Source organism: Bidens hawaiensis, unplaced genomic scaffold, assembly GCF_021521415.1.
Source record: "Bidens hawaiensis isolate Kalapana, Puna unplaced genomic scaffold, B.hawaiensis_p1.1 tig00038587_1, whole genome shotgun sequence".
Classification (NCBI taxonomy): Eukaryota; Viridiplantae; Streptophyta; class Magnoliopsida; order Asterales; family Asteraceae; genus Bidens; species Bidens hawaiensis.
Window position 1 is genome coordinate 38,358 of NW_027496776.1, and position 22,252 is coordinate 60,609.

General features: G+C 39.1%; 2 protein-coding genes across 2 annotated transcripts; both read left to right on the forward strand.

Annotated features, from left to right (window-relative positions):
• Nucleotides 1–203: 203 nt before the first annotated feature.
• Nucleotides 204–4,618, forward strand: LOC143590447 (uncharacterized). The gene is made up of 8 exons (XM_077070927.1): nucleotides 204–326; nucleotides 404–477; nucleotides 2,542–2,684; nucleotides 2,802–2,848; nucleotides 2,957–3,065; nucleotides 3,557–3,618; nucleotides 3,765–3,879; nucleotides 4,467–4,618. Exons 1-8 carry the CDS (start codon nucleotides 204–206, stop codon nucleotides 4,616–4,618), a joined length of 825 nt encoding a protein of 274 aa, XP_076927042.1.
• A 4,623-nt stretch (nucleotides 4,619–9,241) lies between these two features.
• On the forward strand, nucleotides 9,242–9,656 carry LOC143590446 (uncharacterized). Its single transcript, XM_077070926.1, has one exon. The coding sequence runs from the start codon at nucleotides 9,456–9,458 to the stop codon at nucleotides 9,654–9,656; it is 201 nt and encodes a 66-aa protein (XP_076927041.1). The 5' UTR covers nucleotides 9,242–9,455.
• Nucleotides 9,657–22,252: the final 12,596 nt, after the last annotated feature.

A 22,252-nucleotide genomic window follows, 5' to 3' on the forward strand; every position in this document is an offset into this window, starting at 1 on the left:
GGGTGCTCACAGTTTGGTTTAAACGTGAAGCCGTCCAAACCCGTCATTGTATTATTAACCGAAAAATCATGGTTTTAAACTAAACTGTAAACACGGGAAGCGAGTAAGAGTAAATAACACGGTAGCTCCGTTGGGTATGTTGAAATTTCACTTTCTTCCCATAAATTACTACTCATGACCTGACTGTTCGAAGCAAGCATCAAATGCAAGCTCTCATCTGTTGTAGCCCTCGTTTGGCAGTCGTTGTCAACCGGAAAACCTTCTCCAGCCTCCGAGCATTCTCATCCAACCAGTCTCGTGGTGGCCTCCCTCGGTTCTTCTCAGACGTCCTCCAAGGCAAGTACCTCTAATCACACTCAGAGTGAATCTGGTCCGTTAATTATTTGTTTGTTGGATAGTTTAGGGTTCCAGTGTTCGCGTGCAAGGGGATGAGTTCTGGCACATGACTAAAGTCCTAAGGTTGAACACAGATGACAGGTAGGAATTTATCTATGCTTTTGCTTTAAGCTTTGATAGATGAGGTATTACCATTTGTCTATTTTGGGAGGGGTTCAAGTGCATCCTTATATTTCTATAAATAGCTAATAGGGAGGGGGGAATATGTTTATGTGTAAGATGGCATTGCCAACTAGGCCCGGGAATCCATTGTAAGTTTGTAACTTTTCTATACGTTTTCATTAATACTATCGTTTGGTTCTTTGTTTGCCTTATTCTATTCTCTAATCTCAATTAACCACAATCATAATCTATCAAACCCTATCACCAAACCAACTGTTTTTCTTGTTCGGACGTCCTTAAAATTGTAATAACCATGCAAAATTGACAATGTAAGGTGGTTGTTATTTGAGATAAGACAAATGAATATAATCGAAGATAAGACAACCAAAACTAAGTCCAAGCTTAGAGTATCAGTAAGGTTAGAAGTTAGAACTACTCTTCCTGATCAATTGAGTGGAGTTGCCATACACAGACTTTTATGTTGAAGCATGGTAGGTTTGAGATCACTTACAATCAAAAGTTATATGGTATACTTAGCCTGCCTAGAAATATTTAATGCCTTATGAATTACGATTGGGGATTAGATAATTCAAGAACCAACTTACCTCTGATACCATTTTCTTTATGTTGAACAAGATGATGCAACTCTGTTGGATCTTGGATGGGCGGTTCTGTATGAACATTTTATGGATTGTGTTGCTTGTCTGCTTATAAAGGATGTTGGTACCTAAAGAAAACTAATCATTCATTGGGCTGTTATGGAGTCCAAAGTGCTTATTAGAGCATACATTCATGTGGATGTTTAGTATGTGAATGAGTAAAAGTTATGCCAATTTTGTTCTAGAATAAAGTTATTTGTTTTGGTTGTCAAATGCTTGAGTTCTTTAACCAAAGCCATATTAGCCGTCACTACTCATCTTCTATATGATACCAATAAACTAAGCCTGGCAAAACTGTCGGGTCTGGTTGGGTAGAGTGTTGATGCAGGTTCAATTTGGTTCGGGTAAAAACGGGTCTAAGCAAAACAGGTTTGGGTCAAAATGGGTTTTAAACTAATTTGGGTCAAAACGGGTTCTAACCAAAATAGGTTTGTGTCAAAACGAGCCACTTTTGAAAAGAAAATCAAATTACTTGTTAATTATTACTTTTTTTGGTCCTTTCGTTTTCCATAAACAATCAATTTAATAAATATGTAAAAATTTGAAATTTGATGTGAACACGAGCAATTCTTGTTCATGTTCGTCCGTTAACTGAACAAACGAACAAAATCGAACACTTAAACAAACGATTTTTGTTTTGTTTTTGTAATTGTGTTCATTTGTTAAGAATATGACGGTGTTTGTGTTTGCTTATGTTTGTTTGTTTATATCTTAATATAACATAAACGAACTTAAATGAACAAACATACACAAACTTAAACAAACAAATATAAACTAACTTAAAAACACGCAAACATAAACAAACTTAAATGAGTGAATAAACAATTTGTAATATGAGATTTGTCTTTTGTGTATAATGTGCTTTCCTTTTATTTGCCCAACTTGCTCAATTTACAGCCCGTCCTGACCCATTACAAAGTTATCTTTTACAAGTCTCGACCCATTTTAACCTGTGGGGAATGAAACCATGATCCAAAATTGCCCATACAAATAAAAGGACCATTTGGGATATTTTCAACCCTCTTGGGCTGGAATTTACAAGGAATACAATAAACCAAACTCTATGATAGTATGATGACTTCATGACAATAGAGAACTTTATTTATTAGTTATTTTACAGTTAGAAGTTGTCCTGTGAGTCAGAAATCTTAGGTGATGGAATATTTCTTAATGCACGCTTATAATGGAAGGTTAAACTGATATTCGCTTCTGTCTGTTATTAAATGTAGAAATAATGATAAATTTTGTGCAAAGTACATGCATACATGTTTCTGTACTTTGTTGTGAGGTAGCACTTAGTTTCTTCAATATGTAGTTACTTTGTTTATTACCATTTACACTTGTTTGACTTGTATTTTCTTATCATTATTTATATCCATGCAAGGGTAGAGCTTTTTAATGGAAAAGGCGGTCTGGTTGAAGGGTCAATAGAGAGGATTGACCGCACTGGAGCGGATATTATTGCACTTGAGAATCCAAAACTAGTATCAACCAATACAACCCAATGGCACGTGTATGCAGCATTTGGTTAGCTTTCCACAGTCCAGGCAGTGAATGAGTGAATATACTAAAAGTTTAATGTATTCTTAAACTGTGTTTGCGAGTGAAGTTAAACTTCCATGACATATGGTTGTGTCTATGTAGGTACCCTGAAGGGCGGTCGATCTGACTGGCTTTTAGAGAAATGCACGGTATGTGTTAACTAATTTACTAGCAGTGGCAATTTTGACTCATTTACCTAGATATAAGTTTCATTTTGTTATAATAAGAAGCTAATATATATTATTTTGTAATATTAGGAGCTTGGAGCTAGCAGTGTAACGCCATTATTGACTGAACGTTCTCCTTCAATATCTGAGAATCGAGTGGATAGATTGCAACGAGTAATATTGGCTGCGGCTAAACAATGTAAAGTGTCATTTGTTTTTGTGAAAACCACACCAAAAACCAAAAATTCGTATTCTGAGTTTTTGAAAACCGTTCGTTTTAGTTTTCCCTGTTTTCAGATTGGATTTGGTTTTACCATTTGGGCTTGAAATTTTTGGACTGAAAAAAGATTGGTCCAAGATAACAAATTTGGGTCTTTTTTAATTATGATTAATTAATCATTATACATTTGGGCTAAAATATATGGATTACACAATTTATTAAATTCTTACAAGTTACTTAACATTCAAAATCATAAAATGAAAATTCATAAATTTGGTTATGTTCGGTTTTTTGGTTTTAATTACATGGAAAACCAAAATAGAACTGAAAATTCGGTTTTTATGAAAAAGTAAAACCAAACCGTCGGTTTATGTTTGGGTTAGGTTATTTCAGTTACTGATTGGTTTTTTCGGTTTCATGCACACCCATATTTAGCTCATTATATATTCATAACTTAACTCATGTTTTAGGTCAACGGCTGCATGAAATGGCTTTGAACCCTCCTTTAAAAGTTAGCGACCTCTTACCTATTGTAAGTCACTTGTATCACGTTATGTCTCGTACCCGTCAAACAAAAAAATAATAAAAAGTATACAGTTATTTCGTTTCTAAAATGGTTTAACAAGTCGTTTATTTCTTTGTTATGACACTTGTGTTTCCACTTTGTCATTCCTTCAGGTTTCACAAACAAAACTATCTTTTCTTGCTGCAGCCGAGTCTACACCGGTTTTAAACACATTGGCTCAGTCTCAAAGCGAGCCAGTCGGATCAATTATAATTGGACCTGAAGGCGGTTAGCTCTCTCTCTCTCTCTCTCTCTCTCACACACACACACACACGTTCTTGCCCGTTACTAGGGGTGTGAACGAGTTGAGCTCAAGCCTGCGTAGGCTCGAACTTGGCTCATTTAACTTACGAGAGCTCGGGCTCGGCTCGTTTATCATTTATTAAATAATTTATAATTATGTATATATGTTTATAATTTTAGATTGTGTGTGTAAAATAATATATATTATTTAATTATTTTTATCAGAGTTATATATGTAATAATAATTATCATACAAACTTATATATAACAAATTAAATAAAAACTATATAAATAACAGGCTTGTTTTGGCTCGCAAGTCTGCTCGAAATCTATAAGTGAAGCTCAAGCTTGTTTATTAAACAAGCTTAATTTTAGGCCCGAGCTTGTTTAAGCTCGGCTCAATTTGAGCTTTTAGCGAGCCGATTCAATTAGCTCACAAGCGGCTTGGCTCGTTTGTATTTTGTACCCTACTCGTTACACAACTGCCAACTGGTCTGACCGGTTCATTTTGCAACAGTAGTTATGGTTTGAAGCAATATTATTATGTTACATCTGCGGGTTTATTATTCCAGATTTCACTGAAGCCGAAGTAAGGTCGATAGTAGAAGCCGGAGCAACAGCGGTTGGGCTCGGGCCACACCGCCTTCGAGTTGAAACCGCAACAATCGCGCTACTGTCAACAGCGATGCTATGGTCCGATTCTCGGGGATTGTCTGATAATTAATAATATTCTTTAGGTATATCTTTTAAATTTTTATTGATTATATAAATTTGCAAGATTATTGACCAGAAGGATGTAGAGCCGACCACATATGAAGTCATGACCGTTGACTGAATGTCTTTGTAACGTACATGTTATGTAACCCTGTTTGACTTCTGGGGCAATATCTTTTCTTGGTTAAGACTAGAATTTTTGAAACCGGTTTCTCACTTATTCAAGTTTAATTTTCAATAAATAAACAGTCTTTATTGGCTGCTTCTGTTTAATTTCAAATAAGCAATAAAGATTACTATTATTATATGCCACAAGGGATCGAAAGATGACACTTTTGGTCCCTATACTGTTTTAAGTTTGCTCACAATTTATGTCGTTTGAATATCGTTAGCAATAACATGCTATCAAGTGTATGCTGATGGCTTGCTTAAATCTACTTCGACGAACTAAACACTTACTGACTCTGACTCAGAGTCTCTTAAATATTCATACGTCTTACTGATTTGGCATTTACCAGTGCAGAGGTTGCCAAACAGCTCCCCAAGTGAGCTTCAAAAGACTCAACTTGGGTTGTGTTCGGCTTGATTTATGCCTTTAACCATGCGATCTCTAGTAACTTATAATTATATAATTAGTTTGCCATCACTACTTTGATGGGGTGGTCAGGGAGGGTTTTCCTCAAGCCTCCCTAGAAAGGTCAAGGATGGATTCTAAGTCCTGAAAGGGGGAATTTTGAAGTATCACTTACAGGATTACGAGCGTTTGCCATTCATAGAAAAAAAACATATAACCAGCTTGACTCGTCTAGTCATCTATGGTCCGTCGAATTATGAAGGAAGCTTTGGTCAACGCATGCTGTTATTGGGAAGGGGCATGCATATATTACAAAATCCTTTATGAAGCCCCATGCCTCAAAGCTGCATAACAATTGCACATGGAGAATTTAATACAAGTACTATCAGTGATACTTTTCATCTAAAACCTTAATTACTCTTTTAGTACTATTTTTTGAAAGCACGCATAACACGTTACTCACCTCGAGGTTCCAAATTTTATATTTTAGTTGAATTTACATTTCATATGTATATTTTACTACTCTCTATAACTTGCTGTCATAAAAAGTCAAATTTACTTTAGTTGATCATAGTCGAATACTATATTTTGAATCATAAGTATCATAAATTTATTAGATTTCCTACAACAAACCCTAAATTGGAATCTCCAAACCCCTAAATCAAATCTATGCACGTTTCCAATTGTGTTCAAACTCCTAAGTCAAAACTAATGCTTGATTTCTGATTGTGTTCAAACACATTTGTTGAAAGCGAGGAGCCATGATGGTCGAATGATGGCACACCCAAATGCAGTAGTATGTGTTCACAGGGGCAGTTACTCATATATTATCTTATTAGATTATGTGTAGCTACGCACTTTTGGGGATGTCAAAAGATTGTTGTGTCAAACTTTATCGCTTCAAAAACCGTTGCGTGGGTGCTAACAGGTGGCACACATAGGGTTTTGTCAAAGCTTTAGCATAAGTGAGGGATGTGAGAGATAAGAGATGGGGTCCATCCTAATCAACCAATCACACATTTTTATTTTTGTTCTATAATTTATTTTTTTAGTAAAGATCAATACACTAGAGTCAAAGGGTGATTTTGTTAAAGTCTCAATGTCTATGTGGCAGTGACGTAATCCTTTAACATATTCTACATGTTAAAACCACTACAAATAGCCTTATATAAACTAAACACCAACTTCATTACCCCTAATTTAATTCATTTTGCATCTAAACATTGTTTTAAGGCCAAATCCATTGTTTTAAGGCCTTGGGTAGTTGTGTTGCCCTTGCTGTTACATAATCGTCTGCTATGAAATTTGTGTTTAATAGTTTTAAGTCTAAATATGCTATAAGTTTGGAAATGATTGTTTGTGTGTAATCTTTATCATCTCAATATTCACTGTTTTTAACTACCAACTAATAAAGCCCGGCTACCAGGGGTAACCCAATGGCAAAAAATGGGTCCATACGTCCGTGATGAAAACCTGCTGCTTGAAAGCCTATTGCGATAAAACTAGTTGAGATTGAATTCGAACTTGAGACTTTGCGGTCTTCGTTGATGTTGCTACTTCTCTCCAGTGCCATCCAATGCCAATTGGCATTGGCTATCTCAATCGTTATTAATAACTCTGGCTCAAAGTAAACATAAATATATATAAGAGCATTCTCAGTCCATTCCATATATTTTATCCTATAATTTAACAAAAAAACACCATTCCATAAATTTATCTAGCATTTTTCAAAAATCTATCACATTCTATTCCCTATTCATATCCATAAATTCTTTTTTTTCTTTTTTGTCTTGTTATATAGGATATGGTGATGGTGATTGGGAGATAGTTGATATATTATATGGTATGGATCAAAAGTAAGTCCCTATATTTAGGTTTTTACTTAAGTTGTCATATAACCACATGGTAACACCACCCCACCTTATGTGGGCAAAGTGCATGGCTTCATTCTATGACAAAGGTTTGCCACACAAAATTGATTCATGTTGACCATTGAATAATTAAAATGAATTAATAAAGTTTTAGGATACTTATGGGTAGGTGTTTCCAGTAACTTTGTGGTTTGTGGGTAATTAAAGGTAGAAATGAGGTGGCAGTACATGATTGACTGACACATGGGTAATACCCATGAGTGCCTCTTCCCATAAGGAATGGATTGGAGAGGTGATTTTAATGGTTTTCTTAAAATTTACTCTAAATTATATGGGTTTTACAATTTCAGGGCTGGGAATGCTCTAATTGATAAACTAGTATAATATAACAGGGAAAGTTAACGTAGAAATGAAATTAACGTGCTAAACATGATAATCAAATAGAATAATTACGTAATTACTCTACTTGTGTATATAATTACTCTACTTGATTATCACGTTTAGCACATTAATTTCTTTTGTATTTGATCCAAACCCATAATATAACATCATTCTTCTCAAGGATCTAAATATGTGAAAATAATATTGGCTGATAAAAATGTAATTGAATTCAATTGTTACTAATTATATGACTAAAGCTATTAATTTAATACATGATGTATGGATGTATATTATGAAATACGATAAAATGAATCCCCTATTGATATATAATTAAAAACGTATTATTTAATCATATTAAAAAGAATAACAGCATTGTAAACAACCTGTTCCAATCTTTGAGTATTATGTTAATATATACGTTATTAGTTAATTGCGGCATTTACACTCATTTAATTAATATTAATTTAATATACAAGTATAGTAATAAACTAATAATGTGAAAATAATATTAATATATATTTTTAAGGTGCTGGTTAGTATTAAAAGACATTTATGAAGTATAAAAAGGAATTTGGCGTAAAACTAGAGATTTTGAAACTAATCTAATGCTATAACACCAAGACCAACAATTTACAATACTATATTAAAAGATATGGTAATCAACAATGTTGCATCACGTGCGTTGTTAAGGGGCAAGTCCCTTGCGAGCGCCTCCAAAACTAGGACTGATAAATTGTGTCTTATCGTGTTTAACAGGTTAAAGACGACGCGATTAATACAAGTATTAAACATGAATATGACTTGTTTAACACTTGGCTTTGGTGGTTTGAGTATGACAGTTATATGTTTTATGTATCAAGAAGAAGAGATGATGAACCATTGCATTCTAATTTTAATTATTTGTAAATAGTATAAAATTGCATAGTGTACCCTTTTGCTAAACATGTAGGACGAGATATGAGATCAAGATAACATCTTTTATTATTTATTTGAATTTCAAATTATTAGTTTATCTTTTTCTTATTTAGTATAAATACAGTTATTAGGATTCTTACTTAGTCAGATAATTATGTTTGATTAAAGAATTGTAAGCTTGAAGCTTGCCGACCGAAGCTTTTGGTTCGGGTTATTTGAATAAAATCATATTTGTTCTTAAGTCATTTGATTGCTAATCGAAACTACATCAATGTCTTATTGTGTACTAAATAGGTATTTAAATTCTAGCCCTATCTAAAATTGTCTTGGACCGGCATGATCTTGAACACATATGTAACCAACAATCAGTTTAAAACTTTTAAAACTAGTAAAATATGCAAGGTTATCGTAGTGTTGTAATGCTTTTTTTGCACAAGTTTATATTAGTGTGTCACATAAACGTTGCATCCAAACCTTTAAAACCACATAAAAAGACTACAAGGTTATTTGCAATCTTGCAATTGGTTTTGACACACGCTTATTACAGTTTGTAAAAATATGTATCCAATTCTACAAGTTTGAAGCTCCGTTGCAATGTGTTGGATGCAATATTATAGTATTTTTTAGCACACAAATAATGCATATCTAATACCCTACATCAATGCATCCAACTTCTTAGGTTCGAGTCACTCTTATCATAGTACGTCCAAGTATACAAGTTTTTCCTTTTAAAAAATATGTTAATTCTTTTTAACAGGGTCCGACAAAAAAATAATATGAAATGTGAGACCGGTGACATCAATCTCCTAGGATGAGTTTGTTCTTGACAAACTTAAAAAAAATATGAGATTAATAAAATCCATTTTTTTCGTTAAAAAAAGAATGACATGTGAGATTTTAGCAATAATACAAGGACCTAAAGTCACATTTCAAATTAATCATATTCAAATATAATAAACAAAATAAATGCAATCAGGTACGCAACCGATTCCATAAATAGCTACAAAAACCATTAAAAGCTCTACTGACTCACACTTGGTTGTTAAAAGTCTCCTCCATCTTCGCTCTTCATAACTCTCTATGCAATATTTCTCTTCATAACACCAATGACAAATCAGCTTGAGAATTTGTTCCAAACGATCAAATCAAAGGTGAAAGCGTTGAAAGGAAAGAAAGCCAAGAAGGTTTACGTGAAGATGGACAAGACCAACAGTGTTCGGGTTGAGATCAGGAGCCGAAAAGCTCGGAAACTTATTGATAAAACTCTTCAGGCTGCTGATCATCCCGGCAAGCGGCCTGTTACTTGATTGATTTATTCTCAGGTTTTTTATTCTTACTTTTATTTTTTGTTTTTATTTTAGTTTATAAGTCTGTATGTATAATCAATCTGGTAATCCAGGTTGGTGGTGAGGTAATTTGGACGTTTTGAAGTTTCTTTTAATTTATTTCTATGTTCATAATTAAATGCTACAGTCAGTCTCTTTCACACACTAGCTTTCTCTCTCACATACATGCTTTGAAATATGATTTTGCTATAAATGTTACAGTTTTATTTAATTATTAAAGGATCATTCCTTTTGAATTTGTTCGGGTTTCTTTGTCGGGCTTCCGTTGAAAACGGCATGCCTAGGTTGTGTTTGTGGAACAGTGAGGCGAACACAAACACGTCCATGAATGAACCTTAAAATCGGGTTAGATACATGAACTAGAAACGCTTGTATTCATGGTTGATATGAAAACGACAAGTGTAACTTGGAAATATTTTACTGTATAATTTTTGCTCATTAATACTTTAAATTATAAATTTACAACAAAAAGGTGTGAATGTGTATAAAACAATTATGTTTAAATTTCAGAAATTGATGGCAAATTACTATTAAAATTTTTAAATTTTGGTATGCCTAATCATTTTTAGTTATAACGTAAAAGTACGGTTTAAATAGGAAAAATAAATAAGTTATACGACTCATCCTGGTCAACTTGACTCCAACTTATTTAGCGTTATGTGTTCACACTATCTATCCGATTATGGTCTAACCAGCTTAGATTAAACTCGTGCTATTAGAATTGTGGTATCAAAAGTAATAAACATTTATTCTCATTGTAATTTATATGATCATGAAGCAATTAAATTTGAATTATATAAGAATTATGGTTTTAGTTGTTAATGATATACCCATGACCTAGCTATTGATCTAGTGGTATGATGTATCCATTACAATTTGATAGGTGAAGTTGGTTCGAATCTTTTTAAATGCAAGATAAAATTAGAACTAATACAAAAAAATTTCTGTAAATAAATTAGAAAGGATATATTTATTTCGAGATTGAGAAATTTGCAGGATTTTTGAATTGATAGCATCGTCAGATTCAATTCAAATCTGATAATTAATTCGATGTCATTTAGTCGTTGTTGAAATACTATATTATATATTTATATTTATATGTGTGTGTTAATTTTTTAATTTATGTTTTGTATTTGGTTGACCTTGTGGACATTAAAAAGCAATATATTGTATCAAGGAATTATTGGTGAAGGTTGTCACGCACACGAGTGAAACATGGTACATTTTGTAAATTCTTATATTTTACAGAGAAAGATTATTTTAATCGAATAAGGTCAAAATAAAACACCTTGAAAGCAATAAGAGCTTTAGTTCATTTTGTATAGGGAAACAACAATAGATATGATTAAGATGCTCTCAAACTAAAAAAATATCGTGTTTTTGTTTAAATGATTAGTAGTCATATTAAAGTAACTGGATCAAATTAAAACATGATTTGAAAATAGAACTTTAAAAGATAATCTGTAGCCGGATTGGACTTGTTAAAAAGACGTTAGAATCAAGCTAACTGGTCAAAACTGAAATGACTTGGTGCGAAGATTACCTTGGTTTAAAGTACATATGTGAAAGTACTAGTATCATTGCAGAGCTGACTTAATCTTTTTGGGATTGCAAAACGATTTTCTGAATTGGGGCCTTTTCGTAAAGAAATTTATTCTAATTTCGATCCAAACACACTAAACTATGAAGGAAATAGCTTAACTGCGATGTGGTTTTAGCTACTACATACTTTTAAAAACATTTAAAGTTAGGTGATATTGCTATGGCTAATACTATTTTACAACCCACACAAGTATCTATATTACATTATAATACATTATAATAAAGATAGAGAACCTTTCCACCTTTCACACCCTCTCTCTCCATCCATAAGACGTCTTAAAATTTAATACTGAATTGAATACTCTGGCATGGGCTCCGATGGCATCTATATTATGCATTCATTGCTCCGGCGATATTCAATTCTATTCATTGCTTTGCAAGATCAATGAAATCCTTCAATTGAATGCTTTACCCTCAATTTACCCACGATTGAAACCCCCAAACCCTAGATGTTTCATTTTTCATGCAGCAGAAGTAGCAAATCTTCTCAACAGCATTGATGGTGTTGCATGCCATGGCATCATAACTAAAACACTGTTAGTTTCTCTCTCCTTTCTTTGTGAAATGGCCCATCATAACTTAATGGGCCACTTGATGTGTCATAACAAGACTTTTGTTACAACGGGTCACTACACAGATGACTTGAAACGACTATAGTTTTTTTTAATGTAATTTGTACACTTTCACATGAATATAATCAATTGGTGGTTATGAAAGCTTACAGTGAAGTTGCAGCAAGATATGCATTCTCATTTTGTTGTTCAAACCTATGCAGGTTTGGTTCAGTTCTATCAGGTGCTTCAGTGATGTTGTGTGCTTGCATTAATCGGTTAAAGTTGACATCTTTTGTGCATACACCTTACGACATGCGATCCATTGTGAATTCAACTGATAAGGTAAGTTAGCATTGCATCACATATCAATCTTGTTTATGCCAAAGAGTCTAAAATTGCACCCTATGTAAATGTTTGCTTTTAATGTATACACATGTATGCTATTGCCAGGGAGAAGTAGAGTCACAAAAGTTGAGTTATATTATGATGTGGACTTAAATAACTTGTTTTTTTTTTCATGGTTGATTGTATTTTGTGTTAAAATTTTGTCCTATTTAAACATGTAGAAAGATAGCTAATGATCACATATGCATGATGAAAGTTTTAGACACAAATACACAATTGACAATATTTTTTTTTATATTTAGCTGTTAAAATTTGTTCACTAATCATACGTTATTTGTCAATCTTGACTTTTTATTGGTCAAATTTGATTTTAATGACAAGTTTGACTATCCGTGTCAAAAGTGACTTTTGGAAACAATTGGCTTAAATATGAACTCAAATAACCAAACACAATTAAAAAACCGTCGGTTTTTTTTTGGCATAAACCAAATTTTTGATCCGGTTTTACTATCAACCAAAACCAAATAAAAAGTTAATTTTAGATTATTATTATTAATAGGAAAACTAATAAATGATGTAGCCCAAACATATTAGGTTTGTAATAGTTAAAAATTTTAGTCCTAAATTCATCATTTTTGTCCATTTTTATGGACCCATTTTTTTAGTCTATTTCTATTATAATAATAATAATAATAATAATAATAATAATAATAATAATAATAATAATAATAATAATGAATGTCCTATCTCAATTTCCTTTTTTTAACCAATACAAGATTATATTGTCTTAAACATTGTCAAAAGACTTTGTTTATGAATATTGTGAAAACAGGACATTACATGAAGCTTTGCATTTAAATGACGAAATTTACAAAATGCTTTCGTGTAATGCTTGAGTACATATTTGTTGTGATTTTCAATAGATGCGAGTGAGTGATTAAATGTTTGTTTCTGTTAAGGTACTTGCACAAGGCTTATCAACAGCCTGTTGTACATCACAACTTAAAGTCAACAAATATTCTTCTTGACAATGAGCAACTTCTCATATGGTGGGCGATATATCATTTACACATACAAGCGTTGTTGAAGATTTCGATTTGTCTTCATGTTCCGCGTGTTCATCTGTCTTTATCTCACTTTGCAGATCTATGCTCAAGTGTGTGTCCGTGCTAACCCAAATTAAAAAATTGTTAATTCGATTTTGTTTTTGTATTTAGTAATAAATTTTTATTATTTCACAGTGTCACCTACACAATAGTTTCTTTATTAATAAAACAAAAAAAATGTGGTTATTGAGCATACTTCTTTAAAAAAAGGTTTTGAAAACTGCGACTTACAAGTGGGTTTATTATTCTGGCCTGTTGCATAATTTGCCCCTTGTTTAATTAAAAATTAATTACCCAATGAAACAACTTTAGCTCTTTGAGACAATTGCATAACTTGATACTGTTGGCATACATTTTAAATGTTATACGATATTTTGTTTTCTTTGTTTTCTTATGGCCTGAACCAGAGTTTAGGCCTCTGATGAACGTCAATCATATTATACTATAATTGAATTTTATACCATTAGTAATCAACCAAGAAAGATATATCTTTACTAGAAATTCAGTTTTATATTTTTGTTTGAAGATGAATAAACACTAATCGACCCGGGGCAGATTATGGATAATCTGGGGTTTAAATAGATGTTTCCCACGAGGGTTAGGTCCGGCAGAGAAGGATGTTCTTCAGATGACCTGCAAAACAAACACCGTGAGCTCGTCACTGAGAAGGGGGGGTTCCTCCTTGTGACCGCCCTCCGGCGTGAGAATCAGACTAGATTGCTCTGAATATAAGTGTATATTGAGAGAAATAGCTAGTGAAGGTAAAATACCAGATGATCCTACCGTTCCAAGGTGTTGGAGTATTTATAGCCGAAGGTAGGTTTCCAAGCAGGTACAACCAGCTGTATAATATTCCTGTTCTACCAACTATGGGCTACGCACGTGCCATGCTGGTTGGTGGGTAGGCAGCGGCTGATAGTGACAAGGCCGGCTGTATACTGTTCCCTTTCCACCAACTGCAGGCTATGTGCGTGCCACGACAAGGGTTGGTGAGTAGGCAGCGGCTAATAGTGACAAACAGTACTAGAGCATGCTCCTCCTCGTACTGTTGTCGGTGAGCTGTCACCCTGTGCTTGGTTCATGGGCTGCTTTGGTCAGATCTTGTCTATTTTGTCCATACATTGGCAGGTATAGTACAAAAGATCTTCCAGAAGCATACGGACTGGCTCATTTGGGCGGGAGTATTCCCGCGTTGCTCATTCCTTCAGGTGACACTGAATTATTGAGTGCCTTGTGCGTGTAGCCTTGCTATTAGTGCGGGTAGCCTTCCCTGATGGCTTGTATCCGCAGCTGCGGGGACAGGCGGGGTACTTCACCATTGGGAGGCTTTCCCTGCGGGAACAGCTGGCGTACTGCGCGTAAGGTCTTTATCTCTGAGCATGGTGGGTCATGCGGAACCATTTGGTCCTTGCGCAAACGTCCCTCTTCAAGGTGAGTCCTGCGGGTCCAACTGTGCTCTGCTGGGACCTACCTCTTCAAGTCCCCCCAGTCCAATGTTCTTCTCATGAATTGTTAATAAGTGAGGTGAACTTTGGACTTAAGCAAGGGGTTTTGAAAAGGATTTAGTTTTAAGGTTGTCCGTGGGGATTCTTCCCGCGGTTTCCCTAATGTCACGTGCAGAAATTCCCGACTTTTCTGCTTGATCTTTGGGTATGATGCGGGTAGGTGTGTAACCTCCTCGCAAGTCAGGAGCGTTGAGTTTCCCTTGTAGATTCTCCACGAGGTTTTGGTAGTTTTAAACATAGTGATCAATTATGTTAAAGAACCAATTCCATCCTGGAGCTTCAAACAAACTAGTTCTCAACGTTCCCGCTATGCGGGGATGTTATTTCCCTTTCCGCAAGCATGGCCCAGAAGATCCTTCTTGGTTTCAATTCCCTGCGAGTGCTAAGTATGTGAAGGGTTTCGCCTTGACACTGTACCCGCACTCGTCTTATAGTTATCTTACTTCCAAGGTATTGTTGGCGTCCATTCCCTGCGGGTGCTAAGTATGTGAAGGGTTTTGCCTTGACACTGTACTCGCACTTGTCTTATAGTTACTTGGTTGCCAAGGTAGGGGGTATTTTCCCGCTTACTTTTGAATCTTTTTGAAATTCGAAGAGTTGGTGAAAGGATAAGAACAGTCCAAACTGTTGAAACGTCGTCCGACGGTTTCTTCTGACAGTGTCAGGACGTGCAGGAAGTTATGGCGACGTGACAGTATATGGTCATTCCAGGCGCTTTTTCAGGCACGTGGGCGCGATTTTTCGGGCACGTGGCCGCGAAATTAATTGCACGCGTCCTTTCAACAGCTGTTGCCAGCTTGCTCTTTGCCGCGTGTCATAGTTTCATTGCACCTGCGATTTCTCTCTCTTCCGCATTAAATTCATCGCATTAATTGCGATGAGTATATAAAGGGCGAGAGGGTGCACCTTAGTCCACACTTTCACTTCTCTCTTCATCTTCTTAAAACGATTTCCGGCGAATACTCACTATTCCGTCGAGCATTCTTCTGAAATCGTTGTTCTGTACATCCAAAACATGTCTTCTACCCGTGATTTTGAGGCCGCTGCCGAGGAGGCTGAGTTGTTCGTCGAGAACCCGACGTCGACGTCCGAAAAGGACGACAAGAGCACTGCCGGCGAGTGCCAGTGCGCTCTTCCTACTGACCTCTACCAGTACATCGTCCGGAAGTTCATGCTCGAGCCTTTCGAGACTGAGTTTCCGGAGCCTCATCAGACGGTGTACGATGCCCCCAAAAGCAAGATAGGGGTGTACGCTGCATTCTTCGTCTATGGGAATCTGAGGTTCCCATTGACGAAGTTTGTGTAACGTGTTCTGGAGAGACACGGTGTACACTTGACGGAGGTACACCCAATGGCGATCGCGAAGATCCGCCATTTCGAGTGGGTGTGCCTCATTATGGGTGTAGAGCCCCATGTCGACCGCCTGATGACCTTCTACTCCTGGAGGTGCATCCAAGGGTGGTACACCCTGGTCAACCGGATCAAGGGTCAGAAGATTTGCGCCACCGAGCGAAGTCTTCGGTCGTGAAAGCGGGAGTTTTTTTTTTATCTCCGCTCGCGTCGTCCCCCTTGCGATGACGTTTAAGAATGGGAGAGCACTCCCCGCCCTTCACGCCGTCAACCACCAGGAGGCGGAGTGGTTCGCCAAGATCTCCCGGATCTAGACTCCGGTGTACCGCTTTGCGGAGTCCGGGATGGTGATGCTCGGGATGAGCCGGGTGTGGAAGGAGGCGTCCCAGATTCCCATCGTCCTCGAATACGGTTTGAACTCTGTCCCTTATGGTATGCTCTGTCTTCTTTGTTGATATAGGTTTTTCTTCTAACTGTTTCTTTTTTTTTTTTTTTATTTCAGAGGGAAACGACTTGAAGTCTCTCCTGCAGCCGCGGGAGAGTGATGGTCCCGCTCGGATCGGTACTCGTGCTCTGGACGAGAACGAGTTGCCCATCCTTGAGCAGACGGCGGATCGGTTCGTGGAGGTCTACCCGCCAGGCCATGAGATCCTGAGCGCCAGGCGGCCAGGTAAAGAACTTTTTAACCCTCGCCCTGTCAATGCTGAAACCTCTGCGGGAATTCCTCTAATTTTATCGTCTTCTGATGAGGAATCCGCAGATGGTCCTTTATTGGCGAGGAAGAAGAAGGCTGCCGGCGGGAAGGGGAAGGCGAAGGTTGCCTCGGCTGCCGATCCGGTGAATCGGTCCGAGTCAGAGACCGAGAGTGAAGAGGCGGCGGGGAACCCCGGTGGTGTTAAGACCACTGCTCCGGAGGTTGAAACGGCTGTCACCTCCGAGCAGCCCAGGACGACGACTGTAACCGGTACGAAGAGGCCGGCTCCATCGGGTTCGTCCCCGCCTGTTCGCTCCTTCAGGCTCAAAAAGACCCGTAAGTGTTCATAATTTTAACTTCTTATCTTTCCGCCATTATACTTATATATTTTGTCTTCGTGCAGGCGTGGATGCTATGGCATTCCAAAGTGGAGCGGGAGGGAGCAGCTCTGGACCCATGAAGGTAGGTTTGGTCTACCTACCCGAGGCGATGACCCAGGCGGCTACGCCTGCTTGCAGTACTGGTTCAGTTGCTCATCCCGTTGAGCCAACTGTTCCAGCTGTAACCTTATCCCCGCCGGCTGTCAGTGCCATTTTAACCGAATCCATCACTGAGCCGGCGGTGATATCTCTTGCGGGTTCTTCCGCAGCCACGGCCACGGTTGTGAGTTCACCTCCGGTGAGTTCACCTCCGTCGGTTTCTGCCGCGGCAGCCTCCACCACGTCTCCTCCGGCGTCTGCGACTACGGTCGGTCCTTCAGGTACGTTTGGGGCTGGGGCGTCTAGCCAATCCTTGCCTCCTGCCCATCTCCTTGACCTTTTGGATGGATATCCCTTAGGTTCAGGTGATGGGTTTGGTGGCTATCGGCCTGTTGTCGACCCTACAGGTGCGTAGGGTTATTTTGGCCTATATCCCTTTCATCCTTTCTTTCTCTAACCGTTTTTTGTTTTATTGCAGTTCGTGATTCCGCCGGGGAACGACCCTCCGTACTGCTGAGGACTGCGTGGAATGGGCGCGTCACGCCGCCCCAAGCGGTGCGCTGGGGGAGGCCATGGCCAGCTACCAGGAAGGTAGGCTGTCCAACGAGCTCAGAATCCTTCTCGCCCGGATACAGCCGCGCGTCGAGCTACTTTGTCGTGAAAACGACAAGTTAAAGACGGCGCGTAGCCTTGAAGTGGCTCAGGCGCGGGCCATCCGGGAGGAGAATGTGAAGCTTGCAGCCGTTTCTGCGGAAAAGGAGAAGGCCTTCAAGGCCCTTGAGGTTGACGTTCAGGCTCGTCTGGAGGCCCGTTCCAAGGCTGCCCAAGCTGTTAACGAACAGCTTCGGCTGGCCAAGGAAACTGCCAGGAACGCAACCGAGAGGGCCACCAAGGCTGAAGCTGCTGCTGAGCCTCTACGCATCGAAAATGAGGAACTTAAAGCGAAATTAGAGAGGCTCCAGCAGGCTCATGATGCCTTGGACATGGAAGATGCCAAGAAGCTCCAAGAGATCTTGGACCAGAGGGGGGTGCTTGACCACACTGAACGTAAGCTAAAGGGCGTCAAAGAGGCTGCAGCCAAAGATGTGTTGCTTGCCAACCTCACAAAGAACGAAGCCGAATGCGCCCGTAATGAAGCTCAAGCTGCCCTCAAGGAGGCTCTGGTTGCCAAGGAATGGCTTCTTCGAGAAGCGTTGTCGCAGGTATGCGCAGCTTCCAAACTTCTAACTTCTTTACGCTTTTCCATACTCTTGAGTTTGACAAACTTCTGTTTTGTAGGTTGTGCATCGGGTGTTTACGAACACATCATATGACGATGCGATGAGCGCAGCCCTCAACGATTCTCATGAGGATGGGGAAAAGGCTGGCTTCCTGCTTGGTCTAGGGTTTGTTGAAAAAGGCATCCCGCCTTCCAACTTCCCTCTTTACAATGTGGATACTGAAGCTGCGTATGACCAAGCAGTGAATCAGTATGCTGCCTTCCCGCATCCGGTGGTGGAGAAGGTGAACGAGATTGCTGCTGCTGATGATGGGCTAGCTATCCTTAAGGCTTTCCTTGAACCGCCACACTCTACTGATGGTGCGGGTCCAAGTGGAAGTGGTCCTAAAGCTTGATTCTTAAGATCCCTTTCCACCATTAGAGTAGATTTTTATTTTTGTATAGCTTCTTTTGTATGCGGGTATGTACCCAGCAATCTTTGTAATATTTGAATTTTGATGGAATAAAGATTATTTGCTAATGCCTTGCCTTGTTTATTTCACGCATATTTTGATTTAACTTAGCAATTTCTTTAGTACTTAGATAAGTTAACTTTTCAACGTGGCAGATAATAAGTTAAAGTTTTGCGTCCTCTTTCGTGATTGTGCGGATAAGACCGTCACTTGCACTTAGTAGGATGGCTAAACTTTACCTATATCTGACCTGCGTGGAAGTTTTCCTCATCCTTTCCTTTGAAATTTTCTAAGTGTTTTAAATAAGTTAACCTTTCGACGCGCGGTTGCCAATAGGTCAATGTTCAGTTTCCTTTATCATGATTGCGCGGGTAAGACCGTCACTTTCATTTATTGGGATGACCAGACTTCACCAATGGCTGACCTGCGTGAAGGTTTTCCTTAGAAATTTTTACCGTTTTGTGTTTATGCGGGTTTTGCCGCCTTCCACACGCAACGACTTACTTCTTCCCATATTTATGCGGTGAATACCGGCATATCAGCGTGGGAAGTTCATAAGTATAAAGGTAAGGCTATCAACACAATGTGAAAGGAGAACCATTTCCATTAGAAGTGGCTCTAGGCCTTTTCTTTACAAATTTGGAATTGATCTACATGTAACATTTGCGTAATTGAGCTCCGTTCCATGTTCTTGGGATAGGAGTGCCATCGAGCCTTTCGAGCCGATATGCGCCTTTTCCCAAAACTTTTTTGATAATGTATGGTCCTTCCCAGACCGGTGCCAGTTTTCCTGGGCGCTCTTGGTTTGAAGCCTCGTTGTTACGCAATATGTAGTCTCCTACGTTGAAGTTGCGGAGTTTTACCCGCGTGTTGTAGTACTTTTGCATTTGTCGCTTGTAGTTTTCTTCACGCGCTGCGGCTAAGTCTCTACGTTCCTCGGTTAGCATAAGGTCTAACCGTCTTTCCGCATCATTGTCATCTGGCTGAATCAAGACCCTTGGTGAGGGCAAACCAATTTCGACTGGGACCATGGCTTCAGTGCCATAAGTGAGGCTGAACGGGGTTTCTCCCGTACTGGCCTTTTTCAGCGTTCTGTTTGCCCAAAGGACGTGTGGAACTTCGTCTACCCAACCGGATCTGTGTTCAAGGAGCCTTTTCTGTATGCCTTCGACGATGCTTTTGTTCGCTCTTTCCACCTCACCGTTACCTTGCGGGTGTGCCACTGAGGTAAAGGTGTGGGTGATTTGAAGTTCTTCTAGCCACTTTTGTAGCTTCTTGTCGGCAAAGTTGGTGCCGTTATCACTCACCAAAGTCTGTGGAAGTCCAAAACGACAAATAATAAATTCCCAAATAAACTTTTTAATATGTTTTGCGGTTGTTTGGGCTAAGGGTTTTGCTTCTATCCACTTGGTGAAGTAGTTGATGGCTACCACTAGGAACTGAACGTTTCCTGCTGCTGTAGGAAATGGGCCTGTCACATCGATGGCCCACTTCTGAAATGGCCATGAAGAGGTGACTGGAACGAGTTCATTCTTCGGGCGATGCGTGTTGGGTGCGTAGAGCTGGCAAGACCTACACTTTCTGATGTATGCCAGCGCATCCATATGCATCCCCGGCCAAAAGTATCCCGCGTTGTTTAGCTTAGCTACAACAGCGCGTGGACCTGCGTGCACTCCACAGATGCCTTCGTGTACTTCCCTTAGGAGGTAGTCAGCATCTTGGTTGTCCACGCATCTTAAGAGTGGGCCAAGAAAGTTACGTCTGTAAAGGATGTCATCAATGAGTTGATAGTTTAATGCTTTACAACGTATTTTCCTTGCATGTGTTTTTGACTCTGGTAGTATACCCGCTGCAAGGTAATTTATTATTGGTGTCATCCACGTTTCTGTACCGGTTTGGATGACACAAATTTCCTTGTGCGGGACTGATGGTGCTTCAAGGAGTTCAATACGGATGTCCTTTCCCAAATGGGTGAAGGCTAATGACGCAAGCTTGCTTAACGCATCCGCAGATTTGTTTTCGCTACGCTTGACGTGTATGACTTTACAATCATTAAAATCGCGCATAAGGGTTTTTGCTTGTGCGAGGTATAGGGCCATTGTTTCGTTCACGGCCGTGTACGTTCCGTTTATCTGATTGACTACTAACATGGAATCTACGTGGGCTTCCAAGTTTTTCACTCCCATTTTACGCGCAATTCTCAGCCCTGCCAAGAATGCTTCGTACTCGGCTTCGTTATTCGTACTTGGAAAGTCCAGTCGAATAGCGTAAGTGTATTCTTGGCCTGCTGGGTTGGTTAATTTCAACCCTGCGCCTGAACCCTCGTTGCTGGCTGCTCCATCAGTGTAGAGTCGCCAGACATCATTGATGTCCTGTGCTGGGGAGGGTTGAGCCTCCTCCTGGCACTCTTTCTCCCGTGAAGCGAGGACTTCTGCAATAAAGTCGGCCAGGACCTGGCCTTTCATAGCTGGTCTTGGCTTGTACTTTATCGCATATTCCCCCAACTCAATTGCCCATTTTGCTAGACGTCCCAATAATTCGGGTTTGCCTAGAACGTTTGCGAGTTTGAAGTTGGTGAGAATGGTGATTGGGTGACCCTGGAAATATCGTCTCAGCCTGCGTGAAGCTTGTACAAGTGCTAAGACTAATTTTTCCAGGGTGGAGTACCGGGTTTCTACGTCTGTCAGGACACGACTAACATAGTAGATTGGCATCTGGATGTCTTTCCGCTCTGCTAGCAGGACTGCTCCGGTTGCTCTATCTGTGGCGGAAAGGTATAGGATTAATTCCTCCCCCGCTTCTGGTGCTGTGAGCGTTGGGAGTTCAATCAAGCGTGACCGAATCTCCTGAAAAGCTGCTTCCGCTTCTGGTGTCCAGCGGAAGTGCGTTTTCTTCAAACAGTTCCTTAATGTTGACACGAAAGGAAACGACTTGTCCGCATGGTTTGCCAAAAAGCGGTTAAGTGCAACTAGTCGTCCATTCAGTGTCAGAGCTTGCTTGATGGTAGTAGGTGATTCCATTTTGATAATGGCCTCGACCTTTTCAGGGTTCGCTCTGAAGCCATCTTTAGTGACGATGACCCCTAAGAACTTCCCTTCTTCCATCCCAAAGGAACACTTGCTCGGGTTGAGCTTCATGTTTATCTTCCTGAGCGTGTCGAAAGTTTCTTCGATGTCTTTCAACATCGCTTCGGCGTCAGCGCTTTTGATGACCAAGTCATCCATGTAGACTTCCAAGTTCCTCCCAATTTG

Excerpts from the sequence above, each read along its gene's own strand:
- LOC143590447 (XM_077070927.1), top strand. The coding sequence starts at position 204 with ATGCAAGCTCTCATCTGTTGTAGCCCTCGTTTGGCAGTCGTTGTCAAC. Across the intron at positions 478-2,541 it reads AGGTTGAACACAGATGACAG|GGTAGAGCTTTTTAATGGAA; the intron begins GTAGGAATTTAT and ends TATCCATGCAAG. Across the intron at positions 3,880-4,466 it reads TATAATTGGACCTGAAGGCG|ATTTCACTGAAGCCGAAGTA; the intron begins GTTAGCTCTCTC and ends TTATTATTCCAG.
- LOC143590446 (XM_077070926.1), top strand. The coding sequence starts at position 9,456 with ATGACAAATCAGCTTGAGAATTTGTTCCAAACGATCAAATCAAAGGTG.